Below are 19312 nucleotides of genomic sequence, written 5' to 3'. Positions count from 1 at the left end.
AAATTTTTAAATGCCAATGCAAAAGAAAGTTCTTAATATTTTAACACCCATGCTTAAACATAAGCAAATTCTGATTTATTGTTTTATGAAACATATTTACTTTTACAGAGGTCTCCATGACAGCTAATAGTAAATAGCAGCATCATGTAATAGATAGAAAATTGCACCTGAGATGAATACTTTTCTTTTAAATCCAGATCTGCTACTAACCAGCTATGCAAAGTTTAGGTAACTAGATTTCTAATGCTGAGATTCTTGGATGCTAAAACAATGGACCTTAAAATTATTTATAATAAATTCACATTTCCTATTACTTGTAAATGTTACCTACCAATAATTTTTAGCACCCCATAAATCATTAATAATTATCTCTTTCATGTAAGCCTCCCAACAAGCCTCAGAGTTGGGAAGAGAAGAAAAGAGAGTCCCCATTTCATGGATGCAGAGACTAACATTTGGGGAATTTAAGCTAAGTAGAAGGGCTGGGATTATCCTTCCATTCTCTCAAGATCCAATTTCATTCTTTTTCCACCACACCATCCTGATGCCAAAACAAAGATGAAGCAATTTTAGAAAACTCTCTTTCCCATCTGTGAAATTAAAATAATCAGCAAACTATAGACCCATTTTCCTCTACCTCAGCAGAAATAAAAGCTTTATAAAGAGATCATAAATCTATTCAAAACCATTATTTGGATAAATGGGAGTAGAAAAAAGAAGAATAAATAAAAGGCAAGGGCAATACTTATACTCACCACACACAAAGCCATCTGGGCTAACAGCAAAAATGCTTCTTCCTTTTAGTAGCTGAGGATGGGCACAACTGGCATTTACAAAGCTCTGAAAGTTGTTTTCCGCCACCCACTGTGGGAGCCATTTTAGTTGGCAATCACACAAAAGACTTGATGTATTTAAATGCCTGAGGAGAGTAATTATATTCAATTTGTTCTGTATGAAATGCAGATTTCTACAAGTAAACTAAACCCAAGTAAATATTAACAAAGCAATGGATTTGGAAACTGAATACACACATCCCATGGAATAAGTATTCTACAGTCCATTTTAAAATACAAGAAATGTATCTAGCATGATTTTCTGTTGTTCCTTACTGTCCCACAGAGATAGAAGTGTTGATTTATCAAAAGTTCTTTACAACTGAAACATTACTACTATATTGAGTGACTGTACTATATTTGGTCCAGTCAAAGTTGCAAATTTAAAATAGAAAGAAAATCTCATTTCAACAAAAAGAACAAATAAATTTCTTTTTTGTTGTCTGGTATAAAAATTAAATAATGTTAAGAATGTGCCAGTCACTTTTATAGATACATAATCTAGGGTGACACACCATATGACAGTTTTCCCTCTATACTTTCAGACTCCTAGGAGGAAAAGAAAAGCTTACAATTGTCGCAGTTTCTTCATTTGTGAAAATGCATTGCCTTGTAAAGACATGATTGCGTTGTCACTCAGGTCTCTGAAAAATCACCAAATCAAATGCGTCAGAGCAAACTACCATCATTTCGTGCTTTTGGACAAAGTTTGGGCCCACACTGCCCACCCCATTTGCCAAACAAATACTCCCTCTATGTGTTGAAATACATGACTGGGGCAACCCCAGAAGAGTCCACTGCAAAGCTTGTGCTGAAGAACCAGGGCATTCTGTATCACAGATAGGTTGCGTTTTAGCGAAAAGATTCACTTTATGTCATCACTTACAGATTATTTGACTCATTAGGGCCCAAGCTGTTCTATTATTTTATTCTATTACTCTTTATTCAAATTAGTAACTATTAGAAACTTCTAAATATACAAACAAAATTTCTCATAATTATGCTTTTATAAAACACCACTTGCACAGTATTTTTGAAGACAGGCACTCAGTTCAGTGATTTACATGTGTTACTGCATTTATTCCTATAACAACCCAAAATATGATGGTATTACTATTTAGTTCAGCACAAAAGGGGAAGGTAAGGGTTGAAACAATTATTTTCAATTCCAAAACCTGTGCTTTTAACCATTAACCTAATTCTGTCACTCACAGTTCACTAACATAAACGCAGTAAGATGTTCAGACAAGATACACTTGTTAAAGCAAACTTCAGGCAGGAAATTCATAAAATGAACATATATTCTGGGTTAATTCTCTTTTTACAGACACTTATAAGCAGTCTGCATTGAAGTATTCACCACAATGATTACCACTCTGTTTTTCTTTACAGGGGTCAGATTATACAAAGGGAATATTGAGCGAGACAAGGGGAAGAGAAGACAAAGAAAGAAGGGACCAGACATGGCTAGACGAAGAGGCTGGGGCAATCAAGGGAGATTTAAGAAAACTGAAGCAGAGATTAATACTCCACTGATCCACTAATTCCACTTTCCCAGAAATGGAATGGGCCAAATGACAAACCCTTTTGGCTAGTTTTCTGTTCAAAATAATCGGTTTCAATAAATACTGTAATGTTGGTCTGCCCTTCCAAGACTCAGCTTTGCAGAATCATTCTACTATAATTTGAACTGCTGCATTCACTGTCAGGATGGCTCAAGATCCAAGTCTCCCTCAGAAGAAACGGTGCAGTCAGAAGGTGACAACAAAGTGGTTTATAGATAACAGCTAAATCTTCACTCTCAATACATAGCACACACGGGAGAACCCAATATGTATTTTAAATTGTAACTTCTTTGGTCCTGGTTAATAGACATTAAAACTTCTGGCTACAAGCATTCCTTAACAGTCATACATTACTTTGTACTTTTACTGTACAAGAGTAAAACATACAACCATGGTTATAAGCAGCTGGTTGGTTCCCTTAGTTAAAACATGCAACATTTTGATTCCTATCAATGTTAGCTAGCTTTCCTCTCTTAGTGGCTGAAAATTCCTGAGCCCCTAAATGACATTTCAAAAATGTGTGCCAGGAGTTACGAGTTACTGGGAGCAGCTGCAGACATTGTACAGGCAAGAGCTCGTGTGATGCAGGGACACTGTGAAAGTAGGGGCAGCTCTGGGTCGAGTCCTGCTTCTGACAGTTACTAACTGATGGGTCAAGAAGAAACAAAAGAAAACAAACAAACGAAAAAAAGAGAACAATGGTAAGGGGGTTGCATGTTTCATAATTAAACAACAATCAGAGACCAACAATTCTCAAAGTAGTGCTAAAACTCTCCTATGTCACCCTTAAGGATTGTGGAACATTGTTCTTTAAAAGCCAAGTCATCTCTTTAACTGTCCAATGGAATCAATAAACTCTTAGAACCTCTGCTTAACAATAAAGATAATAATAGCTATTGAATTGCATTCTGATTAAAAATTAAATGAGACAATATATGTGAATATGTGGTACAATGCCTGACATATAGTGAATGAACTACATCTAGTAGTTTTAAAAAAAAAATTAAATAATCACTGTTTGAGAAAAACAATTAAAAACCCATTAAGGAGATACAACTTTTGTCCTTAAATACAAAGGAAAGCATATACCTGTACACTTCCATATAGGTAGGTAGATAAGTAGGTAGACAGAGAAAGAGATAGAAAGATAGGGAGAGATGTTTAAATATATTTTATGGAACTGGAAGGATGCCAACAAAATTACATTCCAGTTTGTTTTATCTTTCATGACACGTAAGTAAAAACCATCTTAGAGATTCTCTTTAGGGTAACTAAATTCTAGCTACTCACAGATGCTCCAGTGCATCCAAACCAGTGAAGGCTTTTTTAGTAATAGATCGGATCCGATTTCCTTGGAGTATCCTGGGGAAAAAAATTACATTGGAACACTTAATTTAAAAAGCCATTTTGGGGGTGGAACTCTCATAAACAGAACTGCTTTTTAAATTATGTGTGAGCAATTCCATTTTCTTCAATTAAACAATATATCCTGTAAAAATGTGCCCACGCCATCTATTTCAATAATGTAGTTCAACATGGTTTTCAAAGCATTCAACAAAGAGCCCAACAAAAATAGGTATTCAGTAAGTTACTCTGCTGATTAAGTTAAATTGTTTTTCAGAGTCCTTTTAGGAAGAGGCAGAGACTTTATTTCAAGTAAACTGTCTCAGAACACTAACAAAGCAGAAAATAGTGAATGTTTTCTCCTTCCCCTCCTTCTCTGTGGGTACCCTCCATCCACAGGAGTTTAGGACTCTAGGGAAGTGAATTGGAATACTGCTGGCTTAAAACATGCAATTTGACCATCTGCAAGACCATTTTATGGCTAATTATAAGATGTTTTCATCCCGTTTTGCTTGTCACCTACCACAGCATTATCAGTCGCTACTAGATTACTTCATTAAAAAAATTCCTGCGAGGACAGTACAAGATTGAGAATTTCAAAATGTGGAAGTGCATGCACTAACTTTTACACAATGATAATTCCAAAAGTCTAAGCCCTCAACATAGATGAAAATGATTATGAGGATATTAAAGTAAATTACACACACTAAAGTGTTGAATAAAACACTTTCACCTAAGGAAGAAAAAGTTTATAATATACATCGCGTGCAATAGCAGGCATTTGGGGAGAGGATAAAGAGTAGTAAAACCAGATTAAGCACCGATTTCATCTCTTCATGATGTCAACTTGTATAGCTGACTTCAGTGAAGACAAAATTTTTAAATCGAAGACTGAGCTAAATCATGAGGCAATTCATACTCACAGCCGCCTCAGTTTGTCAAGCCCAGAGAAAGCACCATTCATGTCTTCAATAGTCCAGGAAATTTCATTGTTCTTCAGATCCCTAATTTTAAAAGAAGCATTCCCTTTAGAGTGATAAGCTGAGAAAGCCTAATATCACCACCCAGGTGGCTTATCATTTGTAAAAAATTTCTCTTAATTTCCCACATTATCTCCACCTCTTTCAAAACAACAGAAAACTCTTTTTCTCCAACTTACTTCTTACACCCTGCCTGACTCCCTCAACCACATTTTAAGTTTTCCCCTAAAATCAGAAAAAGTTGACACTGGCCCTATTAATTCCTCTATCAAAATGACTACATTCTGAAAGATCCAAACAGTCTGAAAACTACATTAAACTTTAAAACCACTGTTCCAACCACACATGCAGAAGTTCGCCAAAGTATACAGTATGTCTTTCAATTATGTAATGCTTCAAATCGTGAACAGAGCAAAAGTTTCTGACAGAGCAAAAATCAAAAGCCCATTGCACAACCTTAAATTACCATTTGAGAAATTTTTCAAAGGTCAATTAATTCAACTCCCTTTTCTTTCTCTTAGGACAGAGATCAGGTTGAGGATATAACCAGCATGATAAACAGTATCTTCCTTCATTGCCCTTTGTAGACCTTTGTGCTCTAAGTAATTTTTAATCTGCATTTTATAAAGAAAACTTAGTGGACTTAAAATTGTTTCCCTCTTAAGCAGTTACCAATTTCCTGGAGGTCCTGAGAAGGTTAACTGTAATCACCGAAACAAACTGATTACTGTCCTTTTTAATCCCTTTACGAAACACATATGGATGAAATGGATCCATTTTAATCAAACTGATCTGGGAAAGATTAAGACACTACTTCTGAGGCTGTATGCATTTCCTTGACAACAAAGGAAATCTGCTAGGAGAAAAGTGGGCACATTTAGGAACCAATTAGGTTCGTGTGCTGACAGCAAAATGTGTTAACTTACAAAGTCTTTAAACTGGAAAGCCCCCGGAAGGCACCATCAGCAATGTAGCTGACTCTGTTGTTGCCAATGTGCAGTGTATTTAGTAAGCTGAGGCCAAGGAAGCTTGAATCATCTAACCTTGATAAGTGATTGAAAGTTAAGTCCCTGTAAAGAAAAAAGAGAAAAACAAACAATAGCTTTTATTTTTCAATTCAATGCAATGATTCGTTTTCCAAAAGACAGGTAGCGTATGAGCTACACTAATCCTTATTTTTAAATTCTGCCTTAATAATACCTAAGTAAATATTTCTAATCTCAGGAATTAAAACAGTACATTCTCTTTGCTTGAAAATAACCATCATTGCTTTTGCCAATGTGCCATAGAACTGCAACAGAATTGGCTTCAACTTACCACAACAAAAATAAGACTAGGTTGCATGTGAAAAAAGCTGTCACCTTGGAAACTTTGTTATGAAAATTTCACAGATCAGTGGTAAGAAGCTCATGCCCTGGCATGATCCCTGCTCTCAAACCTGAGGAGAATAAAAGGCAACTCACAGCTCACTGAGCTTCTGGCAGAACTCCCAGGCATCAGGGCTGATCCTGTTGATGGCATTTTGGCTGAGATGAAGCTCCTGCAGCATCAGCAAGCCGTAAAGCCAGCCTTTGGTAATCTCTGTTAGGTTGTTATGGTCCAGGTGCCTACATTTACAATAAGAATCAAAAGCAGGATCAAAACTTCATTATCTAGTCTCTTCAAAGGGGACATATGATTACAACCTATTACACATTCCTACTGTTATTAGATGTTTAAGCTTTTGTTATATGAAGACGTCAGCAAAAAAAAAAAAAAATACATATTCTTATAATTTAGGTGGTTATAAATTTAGGTACTTATAAATTATGGATCACATTACCTGAATCAAAACTGAATACTAAATTATAAATAAGATTGTGGATAATGAGACTTTTAACATAGGATTTCACATAAGACCTACTGAATGAACACTGAGCATTCTATGATCATACTACCTGAGCAGGAACTGTGATAACCCACACTTACAAAATTTCCATGTTGCTCAGCCCCCAAAAAGCTCCATCCATAAGTTTCGTTACTCCATTTCTTTGCATTTTCAGAGACTTCAGAGCACCAAGCCCTTGGAATGTCAGTCCATCTATGTTTTTAATCTTGTTTCGGTTCAATTCGCTGCATTGAGTATTACAAGAGTTAGCTTATATGACAATTAAATTCTGGAGGTAGTAATAAAATGTGTCATTACTACAATATAGTTAAACCAGTCAGTGTTCTATTACATAGAGTGTTTTCAGTTTCTAAACATTTTTATTGCAAAGAATTTCAATTTGTTAAGCAGGGAGTGAATTTCCTACTGAAATGGGTCATGTGTTTTTGGAATAATAAAATACTGAAACTAGACTGCATTTCAATGTCTAAAGTCTTGTCCACTCAGGATAGACACAAACAAATTAAGATTTGTTTTTAAACAATCCAGAATGAGATTATTAAATGTTACACTAAAATATGAGGTCTATCAACGAGCTGGGCCTCAAATTTATCCTGTACAATCTGTTTACAAGTTGGTTACCATCTTTCACCATTCTTTTTAGGTTTAATGCTTTCTCTTTACGGCAGTAGTTCTCAGCCTTGGTTGCATACTGGACCCAACTTGGGAGTTTTAAAAATTTCTGAAGCCTGGATCTGACCCCCAGAGGTCTAGGGTGGGGCTTGGGCAGTGAGATTTTTAAAAGCTCCCCAAGTGTTTGCAACGTGCAGCCAAAGTTACACTACTGCAGGAGTCTGTTCACAGATCGCTCTACCATTATTAACGAGACAGATCTTTACAGCCACTTAAGCTATCAGAGACTCCTGGAGTTGCCGGTATTATTCTCATAAACCACAGCTGTTGAGAGACCTCGGCTTTTTCCAGTGCCACAATGGCACTTTTGTACCGGCGTTGGTCAATGATTACACTGTCCACTTTTTCAGTAACAATCTAACGTGTCTTGTCTTGTCAAGTAGCAGCTGGCACAAGGTGAGGAGGTGATGAGGTGACATTTAAGACTCTTTCCAATTTGGAGATTCTATAGCTCCAATTCTCAAAGGAAAGGCAGCTACATTCTTGTTTCTAAACTCCTTTTTGCCACATTGTAGATTTTAAGGAATAGACACCAAGGGTTTGGAGGAGGTAAGAAACAGTATCTAAGAGAACATTTTACTTACAGGTGTTGTAGATGGGGCAGTTTAAACATCTTGGGTGGGATAGCTGAGATTCGGTTCCTGTTCAGCTTTAACACAAGGAGTGTATTGGCCAAACTGTCAAAATATCCAGGTTCCATTGATGTGACTCGGTTACTGTTGAGATACCTGTTGAAAGTTTAAAGATGAGCTTCTCCTTCTGATTTATTTGCAAGTTAAAGTGCAGGCCATCTCTGTATTAGAAGGAGTCTCCAGAGAACCTAACCATCAATGGTAACTTAAAAAAATTACTTTTTAGGTCCTCAAGGACAGATGCTAAGATTCACACATATTGCTGGGAAAAGAGTGATTAAAATATGTGACGGATGCAAATTTTTTTAATAAATATCCACTTTTTATGACATTCATTTATTAATAAAACATAGCAAAGGATTTTTTTAAAAAATGAGCACTTTTCACACCACCTAGGTTTTCTAATAAAAAATATGTAATTTTTTTGTAATCTGAAAGTGTAAGAATAAACTGCAGATTGTGGTTATTCAAGCTTACAGCAAATTTCAAGTCAATAAATTATACTTTTGATCCATCAGTAGTAAAGTAGACAAAGTTTGTTATATCTTATTTTTTCATTATAATATTTTCATTACAGGTGAAAGTTTTTGCTAAAGAAAACTTCACTTACAGATATTTGAGCTGTAGGGGTGGAAACGCAGTTTTGAGCTCTGAAATATTGTTGCTGCTAAGGTCCAAAGTTTCAAGGGACTGAAATTCTTTCAGATGTTCAGGTAGTATTTCAACAATCCTGTTTCCAGCCCTAGAATTAAAAGAAAGTACCATTAACAAGGTTAATGGTGCAACAATCTGAAAGAAGAAAAATATTTTCTATTCCTGACTGGTTCTTCAGAAATATGGAACTGACTAAACAGTACTTTTAAAAATTAAACAGCAATACCATGGCCATTTTAAGTTACTCATTAAATTATAAATCATAATATTCAAATATGTGGAAAACATTCCTATGTAAATCTGGGGTACTGTTTAGTAGCTATGGCTGTCTAAATGCTATGCACTTAAAGACAATGGTTGGATGTTTCTTTATTCTATTTTTCTTTTTTAAAAATTTTTTTATTTATTGTTTTTTTTAGAGACAGGGTCTTACTCTGTCACCCAGGCTACAGTGCAGTGGCACACTCATAGCTCACTGCAGCTCAAACTCCTGGGCTCAAGGAACACTCCCACCTCAGCTTCCAAGTAGCTAGGGCTACAGGTAAGTGCCACCTCACCTCACTAATTTTTTGTACAGTGGGGGTCTCACTATGTTGTCTAGACTGGTTTCAACTCCTGGCCTCAAGCAATCCTCCAGCCTCAGCCTCCCAAAGTGCTAGGATTACAGGTGTGAGCCACCACACCTGGCTATTTTTCTTAACAGCTCTTCTCCCTTCTCCTTATTAAATGGTATACAAAATGCCTAACACCAAGGTGGCATACCAGGCACTGATGAGTTAATTCCCTAGTCCTTCTTCTTGATTCCTAATCTATTTCTAATTCTTCCGTTGAAAAGTGCCCATATTACAGGTGCTAATGAATTTAAAATACTTGTCAGATTGGGGATTTTTTAGAACCATTCTAGAGAGATCCCCTTTTCTTTAAGAAACAGCAAGTTTCAAGGCACTGCCATAGTCTTCAATATCAATGAATATGCTCCAGCCCTTTCAATAGTACAAAAGTATTACATAAGAGCACTCCAGTTTGAATAATCCCTTGGCATAATTAGATCAAAACATGTTTTACATTAAAAGTCTTAAACATCAGACCCTGATGTCCAGTATGGCAGCCACGAGCCACATGAGGCTCTTTCAATTTAAATTAATTCAAATTAAATGCTAAAATTTAGCTCCTTAGTCACAGTCGCCACATTTCAAGTGCTCAATAGCCATACACTCCTGGTAGCTATCAAATGGTACGGCACACATACAGAATGCTTCTACCATTGTGTAGAGTTCTATTGGTGAGTGTTCCACTGAACAAATGGAAAGAAACAAACAGAAAAAAAAGAGGCCATTTCAAAGTTCTTAAAAAGTCATCAATCAGTATAGTAACTCCTGAGGGAAAATGCAGCATTAAATGACAATTTTGTTAGAAAACAGCAATCAAACGGATGTGTAAGCCACCTTGTTGTATTAGATCAGGAAGTTTGGTCTTTTTTAGACCATCTTTTGGCAGGAGAAAATAACGTCAAGGTAGAAAGGATATCTACAAATCATAGAAAGGTCTCCTCTTTACAACGCAAAGAACAATGAAACAATCTGAATGCTCTAAACAGAATTCTGTGTCTTATATAAGTCACACACTGGTGTTTGTACATGGTCTGCAGTTAATCTTCAACTAAAAAGAAAACTTGCAAAATATATCTTGTGTATTTTTTGTACCCAAAACTAGATTTCTATAGTGTTCTGAGCTCTTCTGCATTATTTTAACTCATCGGTCTCTCACTATCGCAGTAGGTTCCCAAGCGAGGTGTACCTCTTATATATTTTCACAAAATCTTGTGCTGCAAGCTGATGTTGAACTTACACCACTGGTTTTCTCTGCCATACTGAGATATTCTTAAAAGCAGAATTCTATCTATGTATCACCCTGAGAAAGTGTATAAAATCTAATAATATTGAGGATCGATTAAGTGCCAAGCCCTTTGCTAAACACTTTTCATATATTATACCCTTTAATGATAATAAAATTTCTCTGGTACAGACATTACAAAACATTTTAAAACTAGGGCTTTTCACCTAACAAGTTCAAGCATTCCCCAGACAGCTCAAAGAATAAGCCCGACTGTTCCTGAAGCAATCCCTTAAGGCTTCTTTCATAGGATACAGAGTATGAAAGACACTCAAGCATTTAATTTCTCATACAGATATGTACCTCCCTTGAAAAGGCCCCTACTTCCCACCTTGCAAAAATGCTGAACTTCTGGTTTTAAACTGATCTGGGAATCTACCCTGGCTCACTGAGCCATCATCATGCCAACACTAAGAATGCCACAGAACAGAGGCCCTCCCAATCTGTGCTTGCCCACTTTGCAGGTGAGAGGGGGCACCAGGGCTTGCATGTATTTACCATCTACCAGAGTCAGATGGCTGACTTTATGTCAGGTGCCACCTTCTTCACAAGAGAATAAGGGGAGAAAACGGGCATACATTTTATATTTAAAGAACAAATTCAGAAAGCTTCTCGAAATATTGTTAAAACCCTTCTGCACAGTATTTTTAAGGACTGTGGGTGGATTGTCTTTTTCCAACTTTAAAATCCAAGTCATCAGAAAATCTAATGTCGGGTAACTAGCATAGACAATGTATATCTTAAGAGCTGAACTTTATGATGATAGTAAAGTTTTAAAAAAGAGATGATTCAGCAGTACTATGTACAAGTCACAAATGAGTATCAAGCCCTTCAGATTCCCATAAAGTCTTACAGTCTTTTGTTTAGAGTCAAGTCAGCCATGACCTCTGATTTTGACCATTTCCCACATCTGGATTTGCCTGCGTATAAAGTCCTTGATCTAGCTGTGAGGTATAGGGTAATGCAAGTGAGACAATCAGTCAATTCCTAGGTCCCGGAGATGGATTCCATCCAGGAGACAAGCCACAAGGCCTTAGGGTCAGGGTGTGTGGGTTAAATAAAACCACACTGCTCTAGGGGACCAAAGTTTTCTCTTAAATGCATAATCCAAATGTTTGCATTAGCAGGATGTCCTCCTACAAACAGTGGAGTCACTCTGAAGTGCCGGAGTGCCCCTCCCTCTATCCCCTCCCCCATCCCTAGCCCTATCTCCCTTCAAACTTTGCATCTGGTTTTGGTCCCCAGGCTGTCTCAGGCACGTATAGCTACATTTGTATTTAACAACAACAAAAACAAAACACTCAGCTATGGATGTGTGCAATAAATACAGCAAATCAGTTGGTGGTGGGGGCGGGGAGGCCCACAGGTGTCTATCACGTTGGTCAAATAAGGCTACAAGTTAGATAACAGACCATACAATCTTTGGTTTATATATTCATTTGTTTATAAGGTAATTATGAACAAGGTATTAAAACTGCCAATTACTTGAGTGACGAATAAAATTTTCCTTGCAGTAAAAGTATGCTCCAGCCAAAGCCAGCAATTTCCTGAACTGCACACCTCCTAAATTGCAGTGTGAAAGTGCTCAGTTATAGATGGCGCGTGCACAGTGCTGTCTTTGTCAGCACTGCTTCCTAGCACAAAAATCCCTTACAACTGCCAGAATAATAGTCCTTGTATCACAAAAATTTAAATCTGTCCTAATGGAACTGAATTAAATCCAAATACCCGTTTCTTATTAGCTCTCAGACTAACTAGCAAGTAACCACCTGATATATACCATACCAGTTTAAAACAAAACAAACAAAAAACTTGCTTTGTATAATGAAGAGGGCTAAGAATGGGAGACAACTACCTTAAAAAACTAGATTAAAAAATCTTTTTTATCATCTAAAATCCTCAAAAAAAAAAAAAAATTTATGGAGTTGGTCAAAAATATCCAGTTCTAGAAGACAAAGATTCAACTCAACCCCAGCTTTCATTTTTCTCCAAATAGGAATAAATCCCAAACTTGATCAACACATTAAAAAGCACTGTAGTTAATTAATATTTTTGGCAGGAAACGTGTAATGCTTGAACAAAAACAGAACTCCGAATACCTTTTTCCATTACTGAATGTGGAAATACCATCTTTCCATTGTTCAAAAATCACAAAATAAACTGTAAATACTGGAAGGTATTTCAGTCTTGTACAAATCCATCTTAGAGACTAGGAATATTTTGGTCTTCTATGTTTGTTGATAGTACAGGGAGTTCCACGGTTAAATAATTTCTGAAGTGAAGTATAATTAGTCCCTTGTGGACACACAGGCCTGGGGACCTGGGTTGGTCAGGAATGCCAGATGGTTCCCTCAGGCTTCTAAGAGGCCACTGGAAAAACAGGAGTCCCAGATATTTTGGCCTCGGCTTCTTGGGTCCAATGATAATGGTTTCATTTTGTCGCCCATTTCACTTTTCAGCCGACTTTGCCAAATACCTTTAAAATGCAGAGGCAAACATGGCTTGCCATTTTCATCTGATATTTAACTCTGAGAGTGCTGGAGTTCTACATGAGCAAGATGGACATGCCCCTTGACCTCACAGAGTTTAAAGTCTAGTGGGGAGAACAGCAGACAACAGGGAGCTGTCCACAGTGTGGTAAGTGCAGCAACAGGCAAGGAAGAGTGGGCAGCGGAGGTACTGTGGACAGACTTCTACGGAGTGGCAGGGAGAATGCTGGAGGTCAGCAAAACTTCCCAAAGGAAGGGAAGAAACAGCCACACTGAGATCTGCGGGATGAGTTAGCTCAGCAAGGGACAGTAGAGGCTAGTGCTCCAAGCAGAGGCAAAGATTTGGGCAAGTGAGAGCAGAGCAAGGCTTCCCTTTGAGGAAATGAAGGAACACCTGATGGCTGAGTACAGCGTGCACAGGTGGAGACTGGAGAAAGAAGAGGCTCAAGAGTGAGGCCGCTGGGAGATGAGAGCCGTCAAGTTGGGCCCTGGAAACCACATCAGGCATTTGACCTTTATCTCAAGGTCAACTGCGGGGAGGGGGCCAGAGGATGTCAAATGGTGGGGTGACAATATCACATGTACATTTTAGAAAGGCTACTCCGATGGCTGTGGGTGGAAAGACTGGGATGAGGAGGGCATGACCAGGTGCAAGGGCACCAATTGGAGGCTCCTAACTCCATGCAGGGCAGATGACAGAAGGATGACGGGTGACCTTGATGCCCACTTGGGGGGCGAAGCACCACACTTCCTCTGGTTTCCAGGGTACACACTGTGCTTTTCTCCTTCCCTGACATACAGGATCAGTTCTTCTAGCTCTGCAGCCTCTGGCCACAGGGACCCAGTTCAGCTCTACTGGAGTTCTCATTCACTATCCATTACCATTGCACTTGATGCTTCTGATATGGGAGGTTTTCTAAGACAGAGTGCAGACTAGGGTCCCCCTGTGCTCAGGTGTGAGATGCTACTGCCCAGAACAGCTCAATACTGGCATTTTAATGCATCTGTAATCACTAAGAAAATGGGTAAGTGCGTTATTCTCACATGTAAGAACGGTGCTAGTTTGTCTGGATACTCTTAACACCTGCCTTGAATCTAAATCTGGACTAAATTAACAATAGTAAAATATAACTTATGAGGTTAGTGATATGACCACTTAGTGTGATGACTGGTTCTACTTCTTGATTCACTGTAATCTGCAGAAAGCATAACTGTCTCAAAAGAATCTTCATGCTCTCTTCAGTGGATATAAATGGTGTTAATTTAATTCCAGGGTCTGAAAGGAGAACAACAGAGGGGAATATTGTTTGTTAGTGAGGAACCAGAATATCAGGTTTTCTCATGCTGGAATTCCTAAACCAACCAAAGTGTAGGTTCCTGTTGAATAAGGGATATCTGTCAATAGTTTTAGCTGTCTCCTCCCTAGTACACGAAATAACAGGCAGCTTAAGACCTTGTAGCTGTGATGTGTAAGGACATGCAATCTAGGCAATTTAGAGAAGGTATCTGCATGCAGCATTTTCCTTTTAGAGGATGTGTGCACTGAAATTAAATGTGAAGCCATTTTTTATGTTTGCAATACCGTCTTTTCTTAGAATGCATCACTCTAACCACATCCCCTAAGTCCAATTCAGTGATTGCAACTAACGAATTGCTGAATCTATGGTCATTCCATACAAACAACCAGCAAGGAAGCAGATTAAATGTATTGACTGGTACAGTCAAGCCTGGCCCCAAGGAAATACTAATTTCTATATATAACTTGCAAACAACCAGCTTAGCACCATTTATAAAGGAATTACAAACTGTAAAGAAAACACTACATTCTACCAACACAGTAAAGGTCACTTATATTTCCAACAATAACCCCTACTCTCTTCCGAAAAGCTTCCCTGAAAACTATCTTGGCTGGAATAACTAACACCCCATAATATCAGGCAACTTTTAACAGAAATTTGGCAAGCAAAGAACTCCTCTCATATGGATAAAAAATAAACAGTCTCTGCTCACCTCTTTTCTAAAAAGATAATTAAGAGGTTTCATTAAAAGAACACTTGTTTAGACTGGTCCATTGGTACTGTGGCATCAAAGAATAAAGCCAATGGAGGAAACTTGTGTAAGGAGACAGATTCTTGATGAAGAATTAAGGACACTAACCAACAAACGTGTGTTGGTGTAAGAAGCAAAGAGTCAGGCCGGGCATGGTGGCTCACGCCTATAATCCCAGCACTTTGGGAGGCCAAGGCAGGTGGAACACGGGGTCAGGAGTTCGAGACCAGCCTGGCCAACATGGTGAAACCCCCGTCTCTACTAAAAATACAAAAAAAAATTAGCTGGGTATGGTGACGCGCACCTGTAGTCCCAGCTACTTGGGAGGCTGAGGCAGGAGAACTGCTTGAACCCAGGAGGCAGAGGTTGCAGTGAGCGGAGATCATGCCACTGCACTCCAGCCTGAGCAACAGTGTGAGACTCTGTCTCAAAAAAAAAAGAAAAAAAAAAAAAAGCAAAAAGCAAAGAGTCAGTTCTTTCAGCAAAAAGCCAGGTCAACATAAAATATAATTATCCTTTGGATCACAAACATAATAAAGATGGCCACATATTAATATTTTAATATAGAGGTCCTGCAATAATCAGTGTCTTATTCATGCACTAGTCATAACACATGTTAAAAATGAAAAAAGAAATATGAGCCAAGCTCCATGGTACATGCAAGCAATTCCAGCTATTTGGAAGGCTGAAGTGGGAGGACTACTTAAGGCCAGGAGTTCAAATCCAGCCTGAGCAACATAGCAAGACCCTGTCTCTTTACACAAGAACAACAACAGATCAATAAAAGAAAAAGAAGTCAAAAGCCCCATTCACACCACATACCAAACAGCCCTTCTTTGATCCCCAAGTATAAATTCAATCTAGTCCTTTATGTAAATGGAAATTTAAAAAGCAAATCCTGGAAGACAACAGGATAAAGAAAACATTGAAAAAACATTTAATCTGAAGTAATTTATGTACAATAAAAATGGACTCTACTCTGATTTAGTCAACTTAAAAAATTTTCCTATTTCTTCTTTGGGGCAGAGGCCTTCCACAGTCATTTTCACACGTCGGACCATTGATCTGGTTTGAGTCTCCCCTACTAGGCGATTTACTTGTGAGTGGAGAGAACCTCTGATTTATCTTTGGTTCCTCAGAACTCAGGATAAAATGAATGAGTTCAAGACCCCAGAGTGAACAAACTAGAGTTCAGACACTCAAGAGCAGCTGTAGACTGCACCATAAGGATTTACCTTAGCTATTGTTCAAAATGCATAGGAACATCAGAAAACAGAATGTCCATTACTGCTGCCAGCCAGAAAGCGTAAATGCAAAACTGTGATACTCTACATTAATCAACCTGCTGATAAGATCTGACACAATAACTCAAACTACAGCTCCCCAGACAGAAGATTTAGATTTAGACCCAGACGGTTCTGTGTCTTGATCTACTACGTTTTTGTGAACCTTAGTTTTCTCTCCTGTAAACAGAGGGAACTGAAATGAAATGAAATGATCTCTTCCAGCTCTACTGAGTTGTGACTCTAGATCTGGATGAGAAACACTGCAAATGACCAGATGACTTCTGCTGAGAAGTCATCCAATTGCATCATGTAAATACTGCAGCCTCTTGTAGAACCTACCCTCCCTCCTGGGGGTTTCTTTCACCTCTTTCCTCCTGGGAGTCCCATTACCTGGATGTCTAGTCTTCCTCTTTCTCAGCTTGCTCCTTCATTTTCCTGGGGTCTATCTTTTGTTAGCTTTGCAAGAAACCATGTGTAAAAGCTGTCACTTCATGTTTGAAAATATCTTTATAGGATTTGGGTGTGTATAGTTTAGGTTATCAATCCTTTTCTCTTAGGATTTTTTTTGAGATGGAGTCTGGCTCTGTTGCCAGGTTGGAGTGCAGTGGCACGATCTCGGCTCACTGCAACCTCCAACTCCCTGGTTCAAGCAATTCTCCGGCCTCGGCCTCCCGAGTAGCTGGGATTACAGGCACATGCCACCACGCCCAGCTAATTTTTGTATTTTTAGTAGAGATGGGGTTTCACCATGTTGGCCACGATGATCTCCTGACCTCGTGATCCACCTGCCTCAGCCTCCCAAAGTGCTGGGATTACAGGCGGGAGCCACCACACCCGGCCTCTCTCAGCATTTTGAAGACACTGCTCATGGATGATGCCAGCTTGGGAAGCCAGAGGACATTCTGACTCTCTGCACCAGTGTTTTGCAAACTTTAGCACATGTCAGAATTGGTGGGCAGGGGCTTCTGGAAGCCCAGATTGTTAAGCCCACACCTTCAGGGCTTCTGTTTCACTAGGCGTGGGTGGGTACCAAGGAAGCTGCTTTTCTACCAAGTTCCCAGGTGATGGTGATGCGCTAGGAGCACAGTCCTCATAGGACCACCTTTGCCTTGTTTTCACTGAGACATCACTCAGCAGGTCCTTTCAATCTAGAAATGTATATTCCTCAGTTTCAGGAAATTCAAAATTTTTTATCTTTCATAGTTTCCTCCTTTCTATCTCCACTGACATCTCTTTGTGAAATTCCAATTAGATAAGTGTTAGCCTTTTTAGTTCATCTTCCTGTTTTCTTATTTTTTCTTCCCATGATTTCCATCCCCTTGTTTTTTGGTTCTTTTTTCTGAGATTTTCAACTTTCTCCCAACATTTTTATTACCTTTTTAAAGTGTCTGGTATTGTATTGTTAACTTTTTCTGAATATTCCTTTTACTGTTTTTTTTCACCATGTTTTTCTGATTTTGTGGATATAGTACCTTTTCTTTTCTCTCCAAAGATATTAAATTTGTTTTGATGTTCCTTTCTCCTTCCATTTGTCTCTGATTCTCATTCCTCGTTTGTTTCAGACTCTGACTTCATTGTTAGAAATATCTTCAAAAGTCTGATGATCACTGGCTACTCGTTTATACTTAATAAAAAGCAGCACTAAAAGCCTCCTGAGGGCTGTGTGTGGTATGGGCTTGCTGAATAGTGAGTGCCAGCACAGGTGAAGGAGGGACCTATTTCAGGATGAAATGGCCACATGTCAGTTTCTGTGAATCTTCTCTCAAATTCTCCAGTCTCCAGTCTGGTGAGTACAGCTTGGATGCTACCATCTGGGAAGGCTAACAGGAAATAAACTGAGGGGTGGGGGTGTTGTCTTAAGTATTGAAATTTGACTTAATTTTCCTGATTTTAGAAGATGTGGCCCCACTCAATCATTCCCCCAAAACAGCTGGGCCTGTGTCCTGAATCCCAGAGACTTTCTATTTAAGGTCTCCCAAAATTAAATTTCCAAACCTGTGTCATGGGAAAGATAGTTACTGGGCTTTGAGTTTTGGAGGAGAAACCTGGAGGTCTGATTACTTCTATCTTGCTATGCAAAAGTTTTAACCAATCCTGTTTTCGTCCTACTCTGCACTCCCATCTTTATAGGTTCTAAATTCCTAAGCCACTTTGAGGTTCTGAAGCATCTTTTTTCTTTTGTTTTTTTTTTTGGATCAACTTCACTTTTTCTCACTTTTAAGTTAGTTACAATTTATCCATTTGCTTGCAAAATTTGTATGGCATCTTTCCTTTGAACTATATCCTTTCTTTGTGTTCTCTATTTTCTCTTTGCTCCCATTGGTATGCACTTTTTTATTCCTTTACTTTTATTTTAAAGGGATTTTTAGGAAGGAGCAGAGTGAAATAAATGCACTCAGTCCATCATTCTTAATAGCACGCCTTCAACAGAAATTCAATGAGTAAAACTAGTTTTTTTCTAAACACCAAAATAAAACCATTAAGTTACTGTAGTCTGTTTTACTGAAAAAAAAAAAAAATCAACTTAGATTTGTATATATTTTTTAATTAGCCTAAAGAATTTTCACTTCAGATGATAGTACAAACCAGAAAACACTGCATCATTTACCATATAGATGACTGATTCCATATAAACACATCCAGTTACACAAATTTCATTTTATTTTCTGATATGGTGCACAGACCAATGGCCTAGAATGCAGACACAGAATAGCTTATTTCACCCGAGTATTTATCTTGTCCTTGTGAATAAGACATAGAAAATGTGGTGACAATTATCATACAGGCAGGTGAGTTCATATCCCTAGTCTTTATTCAGACTGGCATTAACCTTTAGGGAAGCAGCTAGTGGCAGCTACTGTGGCCCTGTGCTATCGACATTTGTATGAACACAGAGATGTGAATGATCAAGTGCAAATACCAAAAAACTAAAAGTGTAATTCATATATTAGATGAATCGTGATCCAAAACCTCTCAACGTACTAAATAGCAAGATGAGAATTGAGCTGGGATAAGGCAGTGTTTTGG

The 19312-nt window shown here is 38.3% G+C and overlaps 1 protein-coding gene across 1 annotated transcript in view; it reads right to left on the bottom strand.

Moving 5' to 3' along the window:
• LRIG3 (leucine-rich repeats and immunoglobulin-like domains 3) overlaps positions 1-19312 on the bottom strand; it is a 46065-nt gene that overhangs the window by 10242 nt on the left and 16511 nt on the right. Inside the window, exons 4-12 of the mRNA XM_011925973.1 lie at positions 8525-8656; positions 7867-8010; positions 6691-6834; positions 6186-6329; positions 5649-5792; positions 4666-4746; positions 3689-3760; positions 1406-1477; positions 756-919 (exon numbers count right to left, since the gene is read on the bottom strand). Coding sequence (XP_011781363.1) covers positions 756-919; positions 1406-1477; positions 3689-3760; positions 4666-4746; positions 5649-5792; positions 6186-6329; positions 6691-6834; positions 7867-8010; positions 8525-8656 — 1097 coding nt within the window. The remainder of the gene's footprint in view (positions 1-755; positions 920-1405; positions 1478-3688; positions 3761-4665; positions 4747-5648; positions 5793-6185; positions 6330-6690; positions 6835-7866; positions 8011-8524; positions 8657-19312) is intronic.

This window comes from Colobus angolensis, unplaced genomic scaffold (assembly GCF_000951035.1).
Source record: "Colobus angolensis palliatus isolate OR3802 unplaced genomic scaffold, Cang.pa_1.0 Scaffold67, whole genome shotgun sequence".
In the NCBI taxonomy this organism is placed as follows: Eukaryota; Metazoa; Chordata; class Mammalia; order Primates; family Cercopithecidae; genus Colobus; species Colobus angolensis.
This window is presented reverse-complemented; position numbering and strand designations above follow the sequence as displayed.